Genomic DNA, 17,714 nt, shown 5'->3' with positions numbered 1-17,714 from the left:
TTTGATATGAAATCTATTTCATCTATCTGGTTTTATGACTTAATAAACTTATTGGGGCTGAGATGGATAAACAAAAGGAAATAAAGGAAACATTTATTGTGACCTTATTGAATCTGGCACCCAACAAATACCCCATTACAAAACAACTACAACTAATTAAAAAAATTCTCAAGTTTCAAGAAAAAAGTGAAAAATTTACAGGAAAAAAATCTCAAATTTACAAGAAAAAAGGGACAAATTTACGGGAAAAACTTCTCAAATTTTCAAGAAAAAAAGTGACGAATTTACAAGAAAAAAGTGACAAATTTACAAGAAAAAAAGTGACAAATTTACGGGAAAAAATTCTAAAATTTTCAAGAAAAAAAAATGACAAAAAGGCAACATTTATTGTGACCTTATTGAATCTGGCACCCAACAAATATCCCATTACAAAACAACAAACTAATAAAAAACTAACACTAAAACTAAGCATTTTACGAAAAATAAAAACGAATTAAAACTAGCAAACACACTCAAAAACGAATTAAAACTAACTGAATTTGAAAACAAAACTTGACAACGGAATTAAAACTAAAACTAATGAAAAATCAAAAACTATTGTAACCTTGGGGGGGACGAAGCTGTCAGCAAATGATTTCAACTCAATGAGTTATATTTCCACTCCAAAATGTGTTTTATTTAACCCTCTGGGGTCTACGATCACACTGGTGTTTGGCTTTTTTCAAAGCGCCGTAAAAAGATATGATCGTTTAATTTGATAGAACAAAAAAACTTAAAGTGTAAAAGTAGGATGGAGCGAGGCAGGCGTGGCATTCTGTAAAAATGGAAAAAATGGGTCTAATCATCTAACACTGTTCCTATAAATAGTATTTTTTTATGTATAGTTTTATTATATTTGAATTTTACCTTTATATGTTCATATTTGTAACCTATGTTTACATTTTTCAGATCTTAAACAGTTCATTGAGCATATTTGTGGTTTTTATTGTCAAAAATAGCAACATTTTATTTCAGATTTCATGACTTTTTATGTATTTTTGGGCTCAATGTGTTAATAAAGTGGGTTAAAGTGAAAAAATAATTGTCAGATCATGTTGAAGTTGTGCTGAGAAAATACCAAATACCAAACATGAGTATAGTAAATATTATGGGGTATATAAAGGGCAAATAGGCTCAGACCCCAGAGGGTTAAACATTTTAATAGTACAAAATATGGTTAAACATTTTAACCCTCTGCAATTTTAAACATGTTTACAGTGCAGTAACTTAACATATGTCATACTTAAATGCATGTTTAACAGTATAAATAGGAATACAACAGGTTTGAAGCAAATAAAAAACAACCACTTACTGTGATTTCTTTCTTTTTTCAGTGCAAGAACACTCTGGAGTCACCGATCACGCCGTCCCGATCAAAATCACGACTTCCTCATGACGTCACGACATAAAAACGAAGCAACGTTGAGGCTGTAAACTTCCCTCTGAAGTACTCAGTTAAAACTCCATGAGGCCAGTTTTTTATTTGATGATGATAGACCAAATAAAACCGGAGATAAGGTCAAATATATAGTATAAAAAAATATAGAACTAGATGTTATCCTCATTTTACCTTAAATATGTTATATTTGCAACGTGAGTTCACATTTGTTTTTATGTCGGGGTATTTTTTTTTGTGTTTTTGGGGTTCAAAATGTTGGTCCAGCACGTCAAGGTGAAAATACATTATATATGTATATGTATATACATAAATATTATTAGTTAGTTATTAGTTCATTGTGGCAGATCACGCTGCCTATAACACAAAATACCATCATTAACCATTAGTGTGCAGTTAAAAGTAGCCTGCTAGCTGCTAAGTGTAGCCTGCTAGCTGTTAACTGTAGCCTGCTAGCGGCTAACTGTAGCCTGCTAGCTGTTAACTGTAGCCTGCTAGCGGCTAACTGTAGCCTGCTAGCTGTTAACTGTAGCCTGCTAACGGCTAACTGTAGCCTGCTAGCTGCTAACTATAGCCTGCTAGCTGCTATCTGTAGCCTGCTAGCGGTTAGCTGTAGCCTGCTAGCGGCTAACTGCAGCCTGCTAGCTGCTAACTGTACCCTACTAGCTGCTAACTGTAGCCTGCTACCTGCTAGCTGTAGCCTGCTAGCGGCTAACTGTAGCCTGCTAGCGGCTAACTGTAGCCTGGTGGCTGCTAACTGTAGCCTGCTAGCGGCTAACTGTAGCCTGCTAGCGGCTAACTGTAGCCTGGTGGCTGCTAACTGTAGCCTGTTAGCGGCTCACTGTACCCTGCTAGCGGCTAACTGTAGCCTGGTGGCTGCTAACTGTAGCCTGCTAGCGGCTAACTGTAGCCTGCTAGCGGCTAACTGTAGCCTGGTGGCTGCTAACTGTAGCCTGCTAGCGGCTAACTGTAGCCTGGTGGCTGCTAACTGTAGCCTGCTAGCGGCTAACTGTAGCCTGGTGGGTGCACACTCTAGAGTTACAGTTAGAAATAGCACCTCATTAACATTAATTGACACAGTTTATGTACATTTGTAGTTTGTTATGCATTATTTTCTTACCTCCCGCAGTACTTCCTGGTTGGTGAAAGGACCCGAGGACAGTGAATGCTGCCCTTTTATTTGCCTGTGTGGAATGTGGGACATAATTGGGCCAAACCAATGTTTCTGTATTTTCTCCACATGGTTAACATAATATTTCAGTTACATTTACTCAATTTATGTGGTAATTGAGCCAAGTCAATTCATTCAGACATAAATACTACCTAAATTTACTCATTACTCATGTTTTGTTTAACCGATTTGAGAGCTTTCACTCTGAGTCAGAGTGAGACAGTCATATAGGTGAGCTTGTACTGAAAAAATGATACCAACCGTATTTTAAGTTTTTATTTACAATGAAAAGGATTCAAAGAAGGCCAAAACAGCCCAAGACTCCAAAAGGTTAAATGAACTGTAGTGAAAACAACAACCAACATATTTACATAAATAAAAAGAAGCTTGAACATGAAATTCCCAGTTCAGCCAAACAAATTAACTGACTTGAAGCTGACTCAATGAAGGACCCAAAACATCTCTCCTCCTTTATTACCCTGAACATCCTGCTGGGAAATTTCTTGTTTTTCCAGCCTAAATTTGGTGCCTCTCGCACATTCTAGTGCCACTATTCAATCTGAATCATTGCATATTTTATTGAATTAGACATTAGATTTTATTGATAGAAATTCTCAGGTTATTCACAAAAGTACGGTGGCCCTGAAGTGCAAATCACAACGGCAAATCAGAAAACACAACAAGAAATCAAAAAACACAACAACAAATCAAAAAACACAACAAAACAGAAAACAGAACAACAAATCAAAAATTCAGTTGTTGTGTTTTCTGTTTTGTTGTTGTGTTACTTCAGGGCCACCGTACAAAGAGACGTCCCAGTCGTCCCACCAGTCGTCCCACCAGTCGCTCCACTTCTTCCTCAGTGAATCTCCACTTTAAAGATGTGTTGTTCCCTGCAGCTCCTCCACCAGATGGAAACATCATCTGAGGGCAGCAGTCTGTAAATGATGGTCGACTGCAGCGACTCAGTTAGATTAGAGCCTCTGGAGTCACAGCGTCCTGATGCTGTGGTCGTAGATGACGACATGGACGTAGAGCTCCGACGGGACCAACGTCCTGCTGGAGTCCTCACCGGCACCGGACTGGAACCAGAACAGAGGTAGAGAAGTTAGAGGGACCCGACTGGAACCAGAACAGAGGTAGAGAAGTTAGAGGGACCCGACTGGAACCAGAACCCCACCAAACATTACAACGTCTGATAGACGTGTAGATCATGTCTATATTGCTATATTGCGATAGCTCCGTCAGTCCAAGACCAATTCTGGACCACTTCACGACGTGCAAACTAGGTCTGCTATTTGGACGTCTAATCATGACCCCACTTGGATGTCAATACGCAGTTGAACATTTGAACGTCGGGCTAGGTCACTTATTTAGACGTCTAAGACAGGTGCAGGGATTTGACATGATCTCATTTATTTATTAGGGCCTCGGGGCAATCTCACCAGCACTGGTCCCATACAGCAATATCTGTAGGGACCAGTGCTGCACTACTGTTATACTGTGGATTCTTCTTCTTCCTCTTCCGGACGCAATTTCGTCCCGCTACTAGTCCTACAACTTGAAGAGTTGCAGGACTAATTATATATCAAAACGTGCGGTTTGATCGGGATCGGTGTGCTATTACTTTTCTCTACAGAATATGAAAACTGCCCAAAATTTTGCATTGAAGTGAATGGGACGGCCGAAAAAAAATGAGCGAAAAAGAACAATAATTGGAGATTTTTAAACGTCTGCTTCTCCGGAATAATTTCACCTAGAGACTCCATTTAAACTTTAAACAGTAGACACAAGTCTTGTGTATCGGTGTATTAATCCACGTTTCGATAGGTCATATAGTTTTTCATCAATCCCTGTTCAATGACCATGATCATTTTTGGAGAAATTCTGAGATTATAATGGGTGTGTATTGCACGGAATGTTCGTGTCACAGTGTGTGACATCATCACCAGAGTGTAGAGGGAGAGAAAAAATTGTTAAAAAATACATTTTATAACTGCGCTCCAGGCCGCAAATTCCACTCTACAGAAATAATTTATACATAGAAATGTAGGAAAATTTGTCTTCTCACTCACAATCCTCTGGTAAAGCTGTCAGAGTTATAGTTTGGGCGTAGGACGCACAGATGATCCACCGACACCACCAACAGCCTCATTGGCTCCCATATTAAAAACACAGGAAGATTTCTGAAAAAGGGTTTTTTAGATCGCTCTAACAAAGCTATTTTTCATTTTTCTTTAAAAAAACCTATATGTAGCTTTTCAGGAAGAACTCAGGACGCTCAAAGTGAAGTCGGATCAATGATAGGTATTATGGTTTTGCCAAAAATGCTTTCTGTTCGAGGCCAGAAATTCCAGACTGTCCACCTCTTGCTGCTGTCACTGTGCCGGAAAAGGTGTCAGTTAATTAACATTAACATTATTACCAACTTTTATTTTTTCACCTTTTAATCTCAGTAGGTTTAATTGGAACTACAAACAACTCAGAATGACATGATTATTCAATTCAGAAAAATATCCCTTCATGCAGGCTTTAAATGAGGTCTGTTGGTAATTAAACAAAACCTCAGAAATCCAGAACAAATCTCTTTATCTCAATAAAATGAATATTAAAGTGCAGCAGTGTTAGTTTTCCAGGATGTTTGGTGTTCCTCCCAGTGTGAGATGTGACGTGGCCCCTCCTCTGACATGTGGAGCCTCCAGCAGCTGGGAACATTTATTCAGTGTGTCAGAAGCTTCAGTGGATCCATTACACTCAATTTACACTTTTACCTCAAACACTCTTGTGGGTGTCCTGATAAGTGAGGCGGTTCCTCTGCAGGTTCAAAGGAGTGGCAATAAAAATAGAGCAATAAAAAATCACTTCATAGACACGTTCAGGGAAAATGAGAAGCGCTGGGTAAAATAAATGATAAGGAACCAATTTAAATATGTGATTAAACTTTTACTTTGATGGACTCGAGCCATCGTCATGACGACTGCTCCGACCCCGACCCACTTAATAAAACAAGCACTGCAAAAAAGGTCTAAAAACCAGATAAAAACACTAAATCTGAGGGAAATGATCTTGCTGCATGGACAGATAATGAATAATCTGTTAATAATTAATTATAATAATAATTAACATATTAATAATAATAATAATAATAATAATAATAATAATAATAATAATAATTAATAATAACTCTATGGAGTTTTGAGTTATTTAGTCCATTTCTGAATCATTTCCATCCTGCCTGTATTCACCTTAAAACATGTTTAAATACCATGTTGGTATATTTTTCACCTATATGACCTGATAATAATAATAGATTTTTTATTCTGACTTACTGGATCAACATTTAGAACCAAAAAGAAACAAAGAAAAACCAACATAAAAGTGATCTTGTGATTGTGTGTGATCCTGTCATCAACTCTGGTTTTTATTCTGGTGGGGCTCTGTTTGATTTGGCTCTTGTGTGTTTAGCCCAACAATTTGGTAATTTTGTGTCTTTTTTGGTAATTTTGTGTCTTTTTTTAGTCATTTTGTGTCTTTTTTTAGTCACTTTGTGTCTTTTTTGGTCATTTTGTGTCTTTTTTATTCCTTCAGTCCAACATAAGATGTGATTTGAATCTTTTTTTTAACTTTCAAAAGAAAAAAACTTAAAACTAAATAAATTTATCTTGGTAAGAACCAAATAATCATCAGGTCACTCTGCTCGGGTCAGTTCATCACTGCTGGCAGCTTTACTTTATCTGGTTTTAAGAGTTAACCCTTAATAGGACACTCATAGAAATACTTGCAAATTCAAAATTTCGACCCTAGAGAATATTGGAGGATATTACATACAGCCAGAATGTGTAAAAACAACATACGGACCCGGGGGAGGGGGGAAATATTTAGAGAAAGAAGTTTACGAGGTTAAAGTGACAAATCTACGAGAAAAAAATGTGCAGATTTATGAGATTTAAAGTCGTGAATCTATGAGAAAAAAGTTCATTTTTTCCCACTTTTTTCTCGTAAATCTGCGACTTTTTTTCGTGCACATTTGCCACTTTAATCTAATAAATCTGCAACTTTAAAGGGTTAAAGATTCGGATGGTTCCGTGCCACTCCGTGCCGAGCTGCTGGGTTCTGGGTTCTGGGTTCTGGGTTCTAGTTTGAGCTGCTGATTCTGGGTTCTGGTTTGAGCTGCTGGTTCTGGGTTCTGGTTTGAGCTGCTGGTTCTGGGTTCTGGGTTCTGGTTCGAGCTGCTGGGTTCTGGGTTCTGGTTTGCTGTGTCTGGCTCCCTCTGCCTCCTCTTGTGTTTTTAATAGCCGAGCCTGGTCGGGGCGGTGCTCCACCGCAGCGAGAACACTCGCCTGGCCTCAGGAACGCCGTCCCCACAGCTCCGTCCCCACAGCTCCGTCTGCAGTTTAAAATAGTCCAGCAGCAGCTCCCTCCCTCCTCCCCCCAGCAGAGAGAAAACAGTCTGCCAGTGGTTTTTCTTCCTTCCAGGGCCTCAGAGAGAGGAGGAAACACCTGTCCAGACCCACCATCCTCCGCTCTGTCTGCAGGTGGAAAGCAAATATCTTTCCCTCCCACTGATTCCTCTCTCTCTCTCTCTCTCTCTCTCTCTCTCTCTCTCTCTCCATGTCTCTCCAACTCTTATACACTGTAAAAAACTGTTGTTTTTACGGTAAAAAACGGCAGCTGTGGTTGCCATCATGTGCATTCATGTATGCCATGTACAATAGGCTTTATTTTTACTGTATAATATATGCAACGAGAAAATTTCCTCTGGGTAAATAGTGAAAGGGCCACGGTGGCTACTGCCGGTGTGTGTACACTATGATGAGATTCTTCAGTGATTTATAACAATTAATACTAGTAATGTTATGATACTATATAATATACAAGGAGCACACCTACAACAAGCATTCCTCTACAAGTATTTATTTATACAGCAACCTATGACCTTTAACCTCAAAATGTGTGTGTGTGTGTGTGAAACATGTGTATCTGTAACTGTAATCACATCAAAGCATCAAAGGCTTTGGGGTCGACCAATCAGAGCAGAGCAATCAACAGAATTAACAGCTGTGGAATCTTCTGGCTCAGTGACAGCAGCCAGAGGTGGACAGACTGGAATTTCTGGCCTCGAACAGAAAGCATTTTTGGCAAAACCATAATACCTATCATTGATCCGACTTCACTTTGAGCGTCCTGAGTTCTTCCTGAACGTCTACATATGTTTTTTTTGTAAGAAAAATGAAAAAATAGCTTTGTTAGAGCGATCTAAAAAAACTGTTCCATCTCCCTTTTTCAGAAATCTTCCTGCGTTTTTAATATGGGAGCCAATGAGGCTGTTGGTGGTGTTGGTGGATCATCTGTGCGTCCTACATCCAAACTATAATTCTGACAGCTTTACCAGAGGATTGTGAGGGAGAAGACTCATTTTCCTACGTTTCTATGTATAAATTATTCTGTAGAGTGGTCATTTTGTGTCTTTTTTTGTAATTTTGTGTCTATTTTTTGTGGTAATTTTGTGTCTTTTTTAAAGTAATTTAGTTTTTGAGTAGTTTTTCACCCTAAAATCTACAGACATGTTTTACAGTGTAACTAAATGTGTCTCATGTCTGAGGTTAATTAAGAGCTGCTTCTGTAATTAGTCAAATTGTCAACATTTTTTGCTCTCTGTGGTTAAAACCGGGAACAACAAGACACCTGAAGCTAGATTAGACAAACAGGATGTTGTGGCTCCATTAGTCACCTCAGCCACACGGACAACAAGACTCTAAATGAGTTTCTAAAGAAGAATCTGGAGCTTTGAGATGTTTTTTTCAGCCCTGAAGCCTTTTAGCTTCCCTGAGACGTATTTACAGCCGTGGAACAGGTGAACTGGCCTCATTAGGGGCCATTTGGCTCCCCGGGGCTGAAAAACAAACCAAGACAACAACAACAACAAGAAAAACACTGACCAAGGGGTCCACGTTCAGGGTCTTTTTGTCCCTCTTGTTCTTGAAGAGAAGGCCGTTGGGGTCGTCATAAATCACTTCAAAGTTTGGGCTGGAGTTGGACGTGGACACCTGAGTCTTCCAGTTGTAGTAGCTGCAGAGAGAAAAGTGACATTGTTTGTTAGAGGACTGAAGGTTGGAGGTGATTTTAAACTGTTATTCAATGCAGGAGAGCAGATGGGATTTTATAACTGGGGGGGACGAATCGGTCAGAAAATGATTTCAACTCAATGAGTTATTTTTATACTCCATGCCTTAAATAAAATATGTTTTATTTAAACATTTTTATATGAACTGTAGTGTAAACAACAACCAACATATTTACATAAACTAGGAAATTTACAAGGAGCACACCTACAACAAGCATTCCTTTTCAAGTATTTATTTATACAGCAACCTATGACCTTTAACCTCAAAGTGTGTGTGTGTGTGTGTGTGTGTGTGTGTGTGTGTGTAATCACATCAAAGATCAAAGGCAATCAGATCAGAGCAATCAACAGAATTCTAATTAACTGCCACCTGAATGTCCCTGAACAGTGACAGCAGCCAGAGGTGGACAGACTGGAATTTCTGGCCTCGAACAGAAAGCACTTTTGGCAAAACCATAATACCTATCATTGATCCAACTTCACTTTGAGCGTCCTGAGTTCTTCCTGAACGTCTACATATGTTTTTTTTTTAAGAAAAATGAAAAAATAGCTTTGTTAGAGCGATCTGAAAAAAACTGTTACATCTCCCTTTTTCAGAAATCTTCCTGCGTTTTTAATATGGGAGCCAATGAGGCTGTTGGTGGTGTTGGTGGATCATCTGTGCGTCCTACGCCCAAACTATAACTCTGACAGCTTTACCAGAGGATTGTGAGGGAGAAGACTAATTTTCCTACGTTTCTATGTATAAATTATTTCTGTAGAGTGGAATTTGTGGCCTGGAGCGCAGTTTTCAAATTTATTTTTTGACAGTTTTTTTCTCTCCCTCTACACTCTGGCGATGATGTCACACACTGTGACACGAACATTCCGTGCAATACACACCCATTATAATCTCAGAATTTCTCCAAAAATGATCATGGTCATTAAACAGGGATTGATAAAAAATTATATGACCTATCGAAACGTGGATTAATACACCGATACACAAGACTTGTGTCTACTGTTTAAAGTTTAAATGGAGTCTCTAGGTGAAATTATGCCGGAGAAGTAGACGTTTAAAAATCTCCAATTATTACGTATATTTTGAAAGCTACGTGTGTTTGCTTTTATTTTGAAGGCAGGTCTAACATGTTCTTACCGTAAAGCCTTATGTTGTGTTTAATTTACTCTCAATGCAACGGTACAGTGGACGCCAAAAGTTGTATTTGGAAAGAAAACATGTTGCTGTTTTTAAAACTTGTGCAAGTTACAACGTATAGTAAAGTTACTACAATGGTTGTTGTTTTTTCACCGGCTGTGCTGCTTGGTTTGTTTTTGCTTGTGTGGGCTCAGATACACATGTTGCTCAAGAGAAACACATTTGAAACCCATGAATTAAAAAAAAAAGGTTACAACATGGATTGAGGCAGGGTGGGAGCTGCAACATGGTTATATATATATATATATATTTTTTTGAGGTCAGCTTTAGATGAGACCCCAGTGAACCAGGGAAACCAATCTGTACTGCCACCAGAGTCTGTTGGGGGTTTGTACTAAAAAGAACAATATATAACACATTATTCAATTACTTTAAAAACAAGAAATGCATTAAAACAATGCAGAGAAACTGGTCACCGTTCATCTACTGGTACTTCTTGCACTGCAGTGACAAAAAGTTTCCCTTTAAGTCAAGTCAAATCAAGTCAACGTTTATTTATAGACATTTAAAAACAACCTCAGTTGACCAAAGTGCTGTACAGTTATTAAAATAAAAATCATATAATAATATAATATACAATAAAAACAACGAAAAACAATAAAATAAACCATATATGGGCCCACATATCATTATATATATTAAGATCATAACTCATATACAACAACTTCCTTCCTTACGACTAATAATCAATAATTCTGAGGTTATTGAGGGAAAAATCTTAGTTAATGTCTTACTGGTTGTATAATAAGGCCATGTAAGAAAACAGCCAAATTGTGACAGTGACATACTGTTTTCCATTAAAAAGGTATAATATTGTAGAAAACAATGCATTCTGGGCAATATTTATAGGTAGCTTTCCATTTCCCATAAAATATATGATATTTTAATGGCTGTATTTTATTTAACTAACTCATTCAGTATATGCTATATCAAAATTACTGAGGTTACAGTGAAGACAGCGCTTAATTCATAGTAATTGGCTTTCAGACAGTAATATGCTCTATTTACAAAAATGACTGCATTGTATAATGCAACAATATTGCAACTAGCTTCAGCACTATACTGTGTTTTAGTCTACTGTAAAAAATCTACTGAACTCCTTACCAAAAAAGAAACAAAATTATTTAAAAAAAGACACAAAACTACCAAAAAAGACACAAAATTTATTAAAAAAAGACACCAAAAAAGAAACAGAATTCCCAAAAAAGACACACTTTTTTTTTAAAAGACCCCAAATGACCCAAAAAAGACACAAAATGACCCAAAAAGACACAAAACTACCAAAAAAAAAAGACACAAAATTAATTAAAAAAGACAGAATTACCAAAAAGACACAAAATTATTTTAAAAAGACACAAAATTACCAAAAAAGACCAACGATATTGCATCTAGCTTCACTGTGTTTTATTCTCCTGTAAAAACCAATGAAATGCAGGATTTTACTGTAATTCAGCATGTGGTTTTATCACAGTAACATACTGTAAAGTAGAGGAACTGTAAAATTAACAGTAGAATGCTGGAAACCCTGCTGCCAGTATTTTACTTTTAATTAACAAGACAATTGTTTACAGTGAAGTTTTGCATAACTTTGCTGTGCTAGCTGACTATTTCTCCTGATTTTTCTGAACATTTTCCTCTGCAGCGTCACACAGCAGGAGGCTTTAAACACACTGAGGTCCTGACTTTGCATGTTTCACGGAGGAAAGAAAAGTTAACGGATTAAAGAGAATTACACACTGGCTGCTCGCTATCGTATCAACATTCAGCAGCTTCTAAAGCAACGTTGCTCTGCAGGAAAGAAGGAGAGCAACCTGCAGAGTGGAGAGTCTTCAGAAGGTAAAACGTCTGGTTCTGATTTGATTGTGAGGGCGCCGAGCTGCAGCCCGCCAAGCCACGCATTAAAGGAAAGCTGTGGCTAATAAGCAAATGAAACCAAAGAAAGGCTTGGATTCCAAAATAAATGAGCGATTAATTTACAGCATCCCATTGGATCATACGCTGCTTTTAGGTTTTCTGTTGTTTTTGATAGAGCGGAGCAGCTTTGTGACAGAGTCAAAGGGACAAAAAGTGTTCAGGTACATTACATTAATATGTTTAGCATGTGCATCAGCTCGAGGATGTGATTTATCAACATTTGATTAACCCTCTGGAGTCCACAAAAGCACTAAAGTTCTGGCTTTTCTACAAGTTTCCATGTCCCATTATCTCTTTTACAGCAAAGGTTAAAACCAGCTTGACCAACATCATTTTACTGAAGTTTTTGAAGAGATTCTTTTTTAATTTTGCAGTGTGCATTCAGCATTTCAATGCATTTTTAATGCAATCTTTTGTGTTTAATGTTTTTGTGTGTTTTTATGTGTTTTTTGTATTTTTTTGTCTTTTTTTTGTGTGTGTTTTTAGTCATTTTTTTGTGTGGTTTTTTTGCAATTTTTTGTGTTTTTATGTATTTTTTATTTTAATGTGTTTTTTATGGGTTTTTTGTGTTTTTTCCAATTTCTTGTGCGTGTTTGTGTTTTTATGTGTGTTTTTTGTAGTTTTGTGTGTAATTTTTATGTGTTTTTTGTCATTTTTCTTGTGTTTTTGTGTGTTTTTGTGTGTTTTTTGTGTTTTTTAAAATTTCTTGTGTGTTTTTTGCAATTTTTGTGTCATTTTTATGTGTTTTTTGTAATTTTTTGTGTGTGTTTTCTGTGTGTTCTTTGTAATTTTAATGTGTTTTTACGTGTTTTTTTGTGTGTTTTTTGCGATTTTTTGTGTGTTTTTATGTGTTTTTTGTAATTTTAATGTGTTTTTTTTATGGGGTTTTTTGCAATTTTTTGTGTTTTTATGTGTGTTTTTTTATGTGTTTTTTGTAATTTTATGTGTCATTTTTATGTGTGTTTTCATATGTGTTTTTTGTCATTTTTATGTGTGTTTTATGTGTGTTTTTTTGTAATTTTTTGTGTCATTTTTATGTTTTTTATGTGTGTTTTTTGTCATTTTTGTGTGTTTTCATGTGTTTTTTTTTTTTTTTTTTCATGGGTTTCATCAAGTGAAGCTTCTCCAGCAGTTTGATGTTTGTTGGACAAAAGAAAAACATCCACAGCAGCTTTTTTTGACATTTGTGACCCAAAACTCTGGCAGATCTTCTGTCTTTGTTGATGTGAATTACGAGGTCGGTCGGAGGTTGAAACACCTCATTAAGGTGGTGTTGAATACTGCATTGTTCCCATGTTGGGTTTGGTTTGGATTCAGCACAAACCTTCAAGCTGAGGGGAACCAGGCATGGAAACCAAAGACACAAGTCATCGGTTTAACTTTGTTAAAGAATAAAAATCTCCTTTAAATGAGTCCAGATCAGCTTTAGTGCCTGTTATTGATTCAGAACTTAGAAGATCTTTTTGTATCGAAAAACTCTGTTTTCTGTAACGTCCAAATGGTTTTTGTTCTCTAGAAAGTGAATACTGTCTTTGAAGCACTATGATACATTATTAATGTTATTATTATGAATACTGTTGTTGTTACCTGCCCCGGGGACATGCATTTTTCTGTTTGTGATTGTGAGTTTGTGCGTTTGTCAGCAGAATTTTAGAAGAACTACAGGCCCGATTTTTATGAAAATTGGTGGGAGAGTGCGGCATGGGCCAAGGAAGAACCCTTTAATTCAGGGGTTTCAAACTCAAATTACCCGGGGGCCGCTGGAGCCAGTATCAAAATGACCAAAAAAAGACACAAAATTACTAAAAAACTACACAAAATGACAGAAAAATAAAACAAAAAAATTACTTTAAAAAGACACAAAATGACGTGTTATATAGATAAAACAACACCTTCTTTGTACCATCCATACATTAACACTCCAAACTTTGGACATGGTGTCCCCTCAAAAACTTAATTATAAGGCGTGTGTACATGCAGCAAAATACGACTCACATTTACATTTTTTACTTTCTGCCACCACCATCTTACTGATGCAGTAGTAGTGATCGACGGTGATGTGGAATTTAAATGGCGCCCATAATTCCTATCAAATGTTTAAGCAATTGATCTCAGGACCATCTTGACCATTCACTCACTCAGTATCAAGCATATTTACTGTATCACTTTTGAGAAATTCAGCCTCAAATTTCCTTCTTTTGCATTGAAAAAAAAAGGCATTATGCTCTATATTTACTCTACTGTAAAATCCCTTTGATCCATAATTCCTAACAAATGTTTAAGCAATTGATCTCAGGACCATCCCGACTATTCTCTCACTCAGTAACAAGCATATTTACTGCTGGCACTTACGTATATTTATTTACTGTTTTAAAACTGTCTTTTACAACACTTAACCAGGAGGTTTTTCATAAACCTAGCTTAGTGGTTTTGTAGCCTAAATAATAAATACAATTCCTAACCATATGTGTATGTATAATGACGTGTTTGCTAGATTCAGAACTCTCATTTTGACAAACGCTCATATGTGTCCTTAGTGTCTCCACTACCAGTTAGTCCCCAGAGGGATTTAGAGACAAGAGGAGGTGACGTATGGTTTTCGCCACCGCTAACTGTGCACAACGTCAGCAGCTGATCATAAACAAACCAGCATGGCTAATTATGCACAGAGTCTCTGCTGATCATAAACATAGTGACTGTGAATTAACGGCATCACTAACTGTGTGTGTCGCGAAAAATTTGTATTCTGTAGAGAAAAGTAATAGCACACCTACGCCCAAACTATAACTCTGACAGCTTTACCAGAGGATTGTGAGGGAGAAGACTAATTTTCCTACGTTTCTATGTATAAATTATTTCTGTAGAGTGGAGTTTGCGGCCTGGAGTGCAGTTTTCAAATTTATTTTTTGACAATTTCTTCTCTCCCTCTACACTCTGGTGATGATGTCACACACTGTGACACGAACATTCCGTGCAATACACACCCATTATAATCTCAGAATTTCTCCAAAAATGATCATGGTCATTGAACAGGGATTGATAAAAAAACTATATGACCTATCGAAACGTGGATTAATACACCGATACACAAGACTTGTGTCTACTGTTTAAAGTTTAAATGGAGTCTCTAGGTGAAATTATGCCGGAGAAGTAGACATTTAAAAATCTCCAATTATTGTTCTTTTTCGCTCATTTTTTTCAGCCGTCCCATTCATTTCAATGAAAAATTTTGGGCAGTTTTTCGCGACTTACGTCCCAAAAAAATCATATTCTGTAGAGAACTGCACGTTTTGATATATAATTTGTCCTGCAACTCTTCAAGTTGCAGGACTAGTAGCGGGATGAAATTGCGTCCTGAAGAGGAAGAAGAAGAAATCCACAGTATAACAGTAGTGCAGCACTGGTCCCTACAACTATTGCTGGATGGGACCAATGCTGGGGAGATTGCCCCGAGGCCCTAATAACCCTCTCTTCTTGCAGAGCTGGACCCTCCAGGCAGCGGTGAGCGTTTTCAGCGTTACTCATCATTAGCTGCTACATCTACATCATGGTAACACAACTCCACATGTCACACTCTGAGGCGCTGAAGGTTCTCCAGCGGGCCCCGGCTGCTCTCCAGCACCAGTTAGTGGTCCAAGAACAGAGCTGGACCTGAGGGAGGAGGCTCAGTGTGAATGTGGGAGGAGGAGGTGGGTTCTGTTGGGGGGCTCAGTGTGAATCTGGGTTATGTTGGGGGGCTCAGTGGTCCGGAGCTGCAGCAGCCAGTAGTAAATATGGGACTGTACCATCATGGAGAGGAGCCAGCATGCTGCAGGTTATATTTCCCTCGCTGTGATGCTTTACCGCAGCCAATGCATGATGAACAGCAGGTTTAAAGTATTAATGAGCCACAGTGTGTAAAATACATCTCACAATGTTTACATTTACGTTGCGAGACCTCTGCCATTTTTGAAATATTTGGGCTGTTTGGCTGCTGTCAAGATGTTTTCTGCAGGTTCTGTTTCAGAGCTAATCTCTGGTGGCACATTAAACCTGTTCGCAAATACCCATTTGCATTCGAGCCATAAAAACATTTTCTGACTGCAACATATTAAGCGTGCTTGCTACAAATTACAAGCAAGCACATAACACAAGCAATATAAAAACTTACCCGTGGCCTCTCCAAAACCCACAGACCCCCATGCAATTTTGGGAAATGTAAATACATATTTTTTTGCAGAATGGTGTGTTTTTGAAAAGGGCCAACTATCCCAGCCAACAGTGAGACTTTACTGCTGGTATCCTGGCAACCGTCCTGTATTGGTCACTAGTCATATTCCTCATTCAGAACAAGGGGAAAGGATCAAACACAAAACGTCTTGACTCAGACCCAGAAACAAGTCCTGGGAGGAAAAATCTGTCCATTTGTCGACCGAATGGTACATGTGACTTGACTTGGTAACTCAAATTACTCAAACTCAAATTACCGCTGGAGGCAGTATCAAAATGACCAATTAAAGGCACAAAATGACTAAAAAAAGACACAAAATGACAGAAAAAAAACTAAATTACTTAAAAAAGACACAAAATGACTGAAAAAAGACACAAAATGACCAAAGAAAAAACTAAATTACTTGAAAAAGACACAAAATTACAAAAAAGACACAAAATGACAGAAAAAAACTAAATTACTTAAAAAAGACACAAAATGACTGAAAAAAGACACAAAAGACTGAAAAAACACTAAATTACTTTAAAAAGACACAAAATTACAAAAAAGACACAAAATGACAGAAATAAAACTAAATTACTTAAAAAAGAAACAAAATGACAAAAAAAGACACAAAAAGACTGAAAAAACACTAAATTACTTAAAAAAGACACACAATTACAAAAAAGACACAAAAAGACTGAAAAAAACACTAAATTACTTAAAAAAGACACAAAATTACAAAAAAAGACACAAAATGACCGAAAAAAGACACAAAATTACCAAAGAAAAAACTAAATTACTTTAAAAAAAGACACAAAATGACCAAAAAAGAGACCACCATGCAATTTTGGGAAATGTAAATACATATTTTTTTTGCAGAATGGTGTGTTTTTGAAAAGGGTGAACTATCCCAGCCAATAGTGAGATTGAAACTGTCATATTCCTCATTCAGAACAAGGGGGAAGGATCAAACACAAAACGTCTAGAGTCAGATCCAGAAACAAGTCCTGGGAGAAAAAATCTGTCCATTTGTCCACCAAATGACTTACATGTTGACTGGTAATTTGTCTAAAACTAGATGTGAATTGACTTGGTGTGCCATCAGACACTTGATGCCAATCCTCGCGTCTTTGCACTGTCGCCTGTTAATTTTCATATTGCTTTTAAGATTTTATTGGTTGTTTTGGGACGGCCAAAAAAAAATGAGCGAAAAAGAACAATAATTGGAGATTTTTAAACGTCTACTTCTCCGGCATAATTTCACCTAGAGACTCCATTTAAACTTTAAACAGTAGACACAAGTCTTGTGTATCGGTGTATTAATCCACGTTTCGATAGGTCATATAGTTTTTTATCAATCCCTGTTCAATGACCATGATCATTTTTGGAGAAATTCTGAGATTATAATGGGTGTGTATTGCACGGAATGTTCGTGTCACAGTGTGTGACATCATCACCAGAGTGTAGAGGGACAGAAGAAACTGTCAAAAAATAAATTTGAAAACTGCGCTCCAGGCCGCAAATTCCACTCTACTGAAATAATTTATACATAGAAACGTAGGAAAATTAGTCTTCTCACTCACAATCCTCTGGTAAAGCTGTCAGAGTTATAGTTTGGGCGTAGGACGCACAGATGATCCACCAACACCACCAACAGCCTCATTGGCTCCCATATTAAAA

The 17,714-nt window shown here is 37.3% G+C and overlaps 1 protein-coding gene across 1 annotated transcript in view; it reads right to left on the bottom strand.

The window, feature by feature from the left end:
• Positions 1–3,411: 3,411 nt before the first annotated feature.
• The window catches only part of cfap299 (cilia and flagella associated protein 299), a 166,119-nt gene continuing 151,816 nt past the window's right edge, over positions 3,412–17,714 (bottom strand). Inside the window, exons 6-7 of the mRNA XM_059337149.1 lie at positions 8,546–8,675; positions 3,412–3,688 (exon numbers count right to left, since the gene is read on the bottom strand). Coding sequence (XP_059193132.1) covers positions 3,596–3,688; positions 8,546–8,675 — 223 coding nt within the window. The 3' untranslated portion in view covers positions 3,412–3,595. The remainder of the gene's footprint in view (positions 3,689–8,545; positions 8,676–17,714) is intronic.

The sequence above is a fragment of the Centropristis striata genome, chromosome 7 (assembly GCF_030273125.1).
Source record: "Centropristis striata isolate RG_2023a ecotype Rhode Island chromosome 7, C.striata_1.0, whole genome shotgun sequence".
NCBI classification, from domain to species: domain Eukaryota; kingdom Metazoa; phylum Chordata; class Actinopteri; order Perciformes; family Serranidae; genus Centropristis; species Centropristis striata.
This window is presented reverse-complemented; position numbering and strand designations above follow the sequence as displayed.